The following is a 7500-nucleotide window of genomic DNA, read 5'->3' on the forward strand; positions in this document are numbered from 1 at the left end:
AAAAGATGAAATGACTGTCTCCCACTCTGAGGAGACATGTTACAGCAGATATATATTTCTGGATTTATCTATCTGTCAGTCTGCGCAACTAGCTGCTTATGTATCTATTTATGCGTTAGTCTATATGTCTATATATATGTGAATCTTATTATCTGAAATTATATTTGTTTTTTATCTATAATTTGTACTACAAATAAATAGATGAGCAAAGGATAAGACGATATCAATAAAGCCAAAAAGAAAAAGAAAAACTGAAGTTAACGCGAATAGATAAACCCTAATCATTTTTTTTTTTTTAAGGTGTAGTCCTTTATTTACCACCCTGGCTAACTGCACAGGCGTAGGCAAGCTGTGGTACATTTAATGCATGGTCATTAAATGTTATTACGTTTGAATTTTAGCCTATAACATTGTTATGAGTACTTTATCAGTTTAAGGAAAGGGACAATTGCACAGTCCTTTAGCCACTCATCTGCCACTCCGGCATATAGCTTGGGCGTGGAATAGCATTGATACATTTGATATGCGGTTATGTGATACTACATACATAAGTATATCCTCTAGGGCATCAGATGATATGAAGTAGTTACATATTTCTCGGTACCTCATGCTAGGTGGTCTGAAAGGCTGTAACACATGGCACTCAGATATTATGTACAAGTGTTCGCTTATATTCTTCATTACACAGTTTACACTTAGTTTCTTCGACATTACAAACTGTACTGGCCTGCCAATACAATCTATATCGAAGCCTGATTCTTGGAGTCACAACATCACACTGTCTTGTTCTTGTTTTATATAAACCATAGATAAATGAATCTTGCCTAAACCGGTCATAGTGCTATATGCTACAGCTTCCAGGGCGTTGAGAATTAATCAACTCAGTCAAGTCCTCTCTGAAGGAAGCTTTAATGATGTATAAAATCCTAGAAAGAGATATCCCAAGATCTATATCCACACTTTGTTTGTCACATGCTGACTTTGCTAGGCGATCAGCATGATCATGCCTAGGGATGCTAACATGCGATGGAATCCACACAAAACGTATATTATGGCCTCGTTCTTTTGCACGATACACGTTTATCCTTATGTCATTTGCAATATTTCCCGCACCTTTGTCTAGAGTGTTCAGAGCCTGGAGAGCACTCTGTGAATCGCAGAAAATGACCCCTGAGCCTTGATTCAATAGAAATTCGGTGGCCATGAGTATTCCTGCCAACTCAGTTTGCATAGTGCTAGCCCAGTCATGAACCGTCCTACAATCCTGGTGCTGCAAAATATTGTTTTTATATACAACAAAAGCGCATCCTACACTACTCCCAGACTGCAATGATCCGTCAGTGTAGCATTCATATGCATTGGAAAGAGTTTCTAGATGCTCATTTATAATTGCAAGTGCATACTGCTTAAGTATATAAGGGGGGACACTGTCTTATTGGGGGCAGTCGTATAATATACACTCATGTCCGACATTTTCCACGGTAGTACGGAACGTCCAAGTAGGGTCTTAGTTATGCTTATGTTCAGCTGAGCTAAGTGTTTACACGTTACTTGTACTCATGGATTTGTGTATGAATCGGTGTTGTCATTCAAAGTTAGCTCTTCTATTCTGTGTTTTAGTTGTCTTTGAAAGGGGGCTCTAATTTATTTGACACTAAATGTGGTATCTATGTATAATATTCTTTCATAAACAGAAGGAAAATTAAGTTCTGTTCTCATATTTAAAATCCTTGTTGTTCTAGGGGCACCAAGAATGATCCTCATGGCTTCATTTTGTACACTTTCAAGACTAGTCAACTCTGTTTCCTTGAACAATACTAGATGCAATGCATGGTAATCTATGACCGACCTTATGTGTGACAAGTAAAAGAGTCTCGCAATATTGACATTAATACCATGGTCTTTGCCGACAAGTGTCCTAATTGGTTTCAGCCGCTCCCACAGCCTTTTCTTCAGGTTTCTAATGAACTCTGAATCATTAACAATCACCCCGAGGTATTTGTATTAATGGCAGAGATCTAGCTCAACGTCATTTATATGAAACCTAGGCAGAGGGATTGTCTTTAGGTTAAGTGCCTTGTTTTTTTTTTTTCAGTTGAGATTATCAAGCCACACTCAGTAGCGTTTGCAGAAAGTATATCTAGAATCTCTTGCATTTTCTCCTCGGATGAGGATTTAATACAAATGTCATCGGCATAGCAAATAATGGAGTCATTGCCTGCAAGTGGTATATCGCCCAGTAATCTATGCATTAGGATATTAAATAGCATGGGACTTAGTACGCCTCCCTGAGGTGTGCCGAGTTCAAATACTTTTGTATGAGTACTCTTAATGCCCCTGAAGAGAACCTGAGCCAATCGATTCGACAGATACATTTGAATCTATGTTAACAGTTTTCCCTGAATACCAAAGCTAGCTAGTTGCCCAAGGATAATTTCCCTGTTTGCAATATCAAAATCAGATTTAAGATCAAGAAATACGGTTTACATGCCTGGGTTTGAGTCTGTTAAGTACTCTGCAAAACAGTGCTAACTGCTACGCCCTGGGAGAAATCCATACAGTCTGGGGGATAACTTAGCATTTATGCGATCCATGAGCCTGTTCAGAATTATTCTCTCAAGTACTTTGCACAGACAGGAGGTCAAGGAAATGGGTCTGTATTTATCAGTATTGGGTTTGGGTATAGAAATGATTAAGCTTTTAGTCCAGGAGCTTGGGAGGATTCCTTAAGATAGGCTGAGTCTATACAGGTGTAAAAGTGGGTTGCCTGGTACCTGAGCAATGTGGCGAAGTCGGAGGGGTCAATAGCAGCACATGCTATTGCTATATTGACATTTCTATCAATTTTCGACTTGTTGAGCTGAGTTTTTATCCCTTGTGGAAGTGAGTGTACTTGAGAATTTCCAGCCCACTGCTCTAGCAGCATATTAGCCTGTTCATGTGGACTGTGGAACTGCGGTGTTGTGAGGGCTTTACCTGTCAGTCTATTATTTTTTCTCCATACGTCAGCTACAGAAGTTTGACTATTGATACTTTGCAGGAATTGTTCCCAGTGTTTACTATGAATCTGAGTTTTTAATTCTCTGAATTCCTTGTTGGCTTTCAGAAACTGCAGAAGATTATCTGTGGTCTTATTATCTTTATAGCAATTAGCAAGCTCCTGAACCCGTTTATGTTCCTTGGCCAGAATTAGGTCATTGATCCACCTCGAGCATGGGGGTTCTGGGGCCTCTTTTTCTTTGAGAGTTTTCTCAACAGTTGTTACTTCATAGGTGTTATACCAGTCGTAGACCCGATGCCTTGAAGTGATGCTCCAGGCCCGGTGGGATGATTATTCGGAGCTTAGGTGATCTAGGGGCTGAATCGCTGTCTACAGTATAATCTATTCGTACTGCAAAGTGGTCACTAACTCTCACACCAGTAAAGTACAGACATTACCATGAACAAAATTTTTGCCAAATACATAGTCTAACCTGCCACCTCCCAAATGAGTCTCTGCTTCAGTGTCATATACTGTCAGTGATCTACTATTGATAAAATGTTTGAATTCTTCCCCAATACTATTACGTTGGTTGTCTCCAAAGTGTGGATGCCTTGCAATGAAGTCGCCCATACATAACGTGCTTTGGTTGTGAAAATTTGGGAGAGAACTAGCCAGAAATTTGGAGTATCTGGCATTTACATTACACAGTGAAAAATAGCCAGTGGCAGTCTGAATTTTTAAATGATGAAATTCAACATCAACATCGGATTTTTAAACTAATTTATGTGGCAGTGTTACCTTCACATATGTCAACAATCCAGTCATGGCTGTATTCACAGCAGCAGCAGCAAAAGGTTCTTGCACGCAAATAACATCAGTATTATATTTACGGATATAAAACTCTAGGTCATTCAGCCTAGGCTTTATACTACGCATATTCCATGATATAAATTTGATTGTGCGTTTATCCATAAGTGAGTAGTGCTCTATTAGGCAATCTGTACCTCATGCTGTTATATCCTCTAATATTACAAATTATAGATTCACATAAACATATAGCTTTATGATTGTGGATTTCATTACAGATGGTAGTCTTAAACTTAAAAGTACTTTTAACCATTTCAAACATTTGATCTTAGCTTTGTTCCACTTCTCAGCACAGTCCCTCCGGTTGCTGTGCTAGATGCACCTGGGGGGCTGGGTGCGTCACTGGACCCGATGTCACAGGGATCCTGATATTGTTCGTGGCGGCTGTCAGCACTGACACGGCCACTCTGGTTATCAGCACTGGCGGTCTGACATCGGTTCTCCTCGTTCGGTTTTTTAGCATTAATGGTAACACGAGTATCACGACAATGACAGTCACTTTTAATGTTTTCCATGTCCTGTCTCAGCGTCGTTATTTAATTAATTAAGTCGTTGTTTTGTTCTTTCAGAGCTTTCATTTCCTTTAAAAGTTCAAGCACATTTATGTTGCCTTGGTCAGCTGGCGTGACGTCACTTTTGTCACATGGTTGTGCGGGGGATTCCCCCGCCTGGCCTGTGGTCATCCCTGCCTGAGGGTGAGGGACGGCTGCCTCGACTGGCTCCCGGGGGGGGAGGCCCGTGCACCCCCAGTGCCAGGCCGTCACACCTGTCATCCCACACCTGAAGCATGATGGAACAAAAGCTGGTGCTTCTGCAGTACTCTCTTCTCCTGCTGCACTGCGAGGACACTCCCTGGCAGTATATTGTTCACCACACGTTGCGCAGCGCGCCTTGCCCTTGCAGTAATTAGCTACATGGCCACTTCCCATGCAGTTATAGCAGATCACGGGGGATGCCCTCCACGGCATCACGTGGCTGGCGGGCATGTACTTCCCAAAGAAGTGGTATGTACTAGGAGGTGGGTGCTCCTTTCCATATGATACGAATACGGTTGAGTGGTTTCCTATCTCTGTGCACTCTTATGGCCTTATGAACTTATGTTCAAGATCAAAATCCTTGTTGTAGTGGGTCACAAGGTATTCGTCATATTTCTCTTGCTTCTTGGGCTCATCACACAGTTTGAAGGTAATACCTCTAATTGATCCTTCAATAAGGTCGTCGGAATAGTTTCGCTGAGAGCGAGCGACATACACATACGGCGAGGAGAGTGTCTCCTCGCATAAGGTCGTGGGGGGTACCCCCCCGGGCCCGAGAGTCGTTGCCGAGGTTCTGTAGCCATTTCATTTCATCGTTTTTTTTGGTGCCAGTGGTGTCTTACCGGCATTGTTGAGCTCTCTTTTTTTCTTAGTTTTCGACTTCACTAATGTGAAGCCGTCACTTCCTTCGTTAGCGTTGCTCACCTGGGCATCAGGATCACCACCTTCAGCACCCGCCCGTTGCAAGGCAATGGATACAGTGGGGCTATCCACTGAGCTACAGACTGAAGCGCGCTCCTCAGCCGCGGGAGGGGAGGGACAGTTTTCCACCGAGTCCTTCCCCTCAGTGTTTACATTGCAGTGTCCCCCCATCGTGGGTTGACCGCGTGACCGCCGCGCCTGGCCCGCCCGGCTCGCCCGCCACCCGACAGGTGACATATAGTGCTCGGGACAACAGGGCACTCAGCTCTATCGGTTACCACGGCAGTATTTGGCACTCGGTAGAGAAATTATTTCAAATTTCTGTACAAACATAACTATTATCACAGCACTGATCTCATGTCACTGACTTCCGGGTTATATGAGCACCAAGAATTCATAACCCCTTGTACAACTTCCTCATATATTACACAATATATTCGTGTATATGGGGCAAGGGCACCGGAGCACGGGCACCACACGACCTCTTCGTATGAGGTCACGGTGTGTACTGCTGAGTTGTCCAAAAGTAAGTGAAATATGGGTCTACGATACCGTAGATTTTAACAAGCACATTTCTATGAATGGAAGAATGTTGACGATACCCACATCATAAAAGATATGAAATACTTTTCTGCCACTTTTTTGCTTCTTGTCAGACGTTACTTGGCACGTTTCCTCCTTGTTCACAGAAGTTACCTTGTATACAAATACAAATGTTGGCGAGCGCCTTCTCAACTGACGCGATCATAACAAATGCAGAGGGTGCCACGAAAATATATATGATATTGGATGGATGTGTCATATAATATTCATCATAGAAAGGAGATTCACTGGAATAGCAATTGTATTGTATTATTAAACCAAATTGTTATTGGTGTCTTCTAAAATGTAAATATAAGTTGTAGTTCACTGTTTACTTAGAAATGTGATAAAAGTGATTTTTTTTGGAATCAAAATGATGTTTTTTGGGATAGTACTTAATTTGGTCAAAGAAGATTCTATAACTTTTGTGAATACCATCCCTGGATAATAATAATGATGATAATAACAACAAAACAACAATAATAATGATAAGGACTATAGTACTTATCATTATTATGAAAATAATAATAATGATAGTAATAATGATAGTACTAATAATAATATTAGTAATTATAATAATAATAATAATGATGATAATAATAATAATAATATTATTAATAATAATAATAATAATAATAATAATAATAATAATAATAATAATAATAATAATAATAATAATAATAATAATAATAATAATGATAATGATAATGATAATAATAATAATAACAATGATAACAACAACAAGAAAACAACAAAAATAATCATCACGATAATAATAGAAACAGTAATTACAGTAATGATACTTAAAGTGATCCCCTTTCAAAACTAACTTACTAATTTCCTCAGTTTACACACTAACTCACACTGCATTTTCTTCTCAATGATGATCTCGAAGAATCTCTACCGGACGACGAAGGACGAACAGCGCAGGATCAAGAATCTCAGAGACTCTCGCCTTGAATCTGCCAAGACCTCGCTGGCAAACCTTGGCTTCGGCTCCTTGGCAATTCCCCTTTTGCTGTTGTGTGTGTGTGTGTGTGTGTGTGTGTGTGTGTGTGTGTGTGTGTGTGTGTGTGTGTGTGTGTGTGTGTGTGTGTCCGCGCGTGTATGTGTGTGTGTTTATGTTTATGTATACGTTTACATACACACACACACACACACACACACACACACTCACACACACACAAATATATAGACAAATATATATGTATAGATAGATAGATAGATATATAGATAGATAGATAGATAAATATGTATGTATGTATGTATGCATGTATATACAATTGTAGCTGTAGTCTGCTAGTATCATTATAATTATGAAAAATATATTCTAATTCTTATTAAACTGACTCATACCTTTTATCTTTATAGGTTAAAATCACTATGATAATCACTATTATTAACTATGTTATTTTTTATATAATCTTGACATCTCTTTTGTTGTTTGTTGTAATAGTTGTATTCTTGTTAAAGGTTTTCTTATCATTACCGTGTATCACTATAATTATTGCTATCATCATTATCATAATGATTATTAGAAGTAATTGTCGTAGTAATATTTTTCATGACCATCATTATCATCAACATCATTATTGACGACCTCCCTAGCTA

The 7500-nt window shown here is 39.7% G+C and overlaps 1 protein-coding gene across 1 annotated transcript in view; it reads left to right on the forward strand.

Annotated features, from left to right (window-relative positions):
- LOC125039068 (keratin-associated protein 5-1-like) overlaps nt 1-7500 on the forward strand; it is a 28827-nt gene that overhangs the window by 11855 nt on the left and 9472 nt on the right. The window contains exon 3 of the mRNA XM_047632786.1: nt 6785-6892. Coding sequence (XP_047488742.1) covers nt 6785-6892 — 108 coding nt within the window. The remainder of the gene's footprint in view (nt 1-6784; nt 6893-7500) is intronic.

This window comes from Penaeus chinensis, chromosome 26 (assembly GCF_019202785.1).
Source record: "Penaeus chinensis breed Huanghai No. 1 chromosome 26, ASM1920278v2, whole genome shotgun sequence".
Taxonomy (NCBI): domain Eukaryota; kingdom Metazoa; phylum Arthropoda; class Malacostraca; order Decapoda; family Penaeidae; genus Penaeus; species Penaeus chinensis.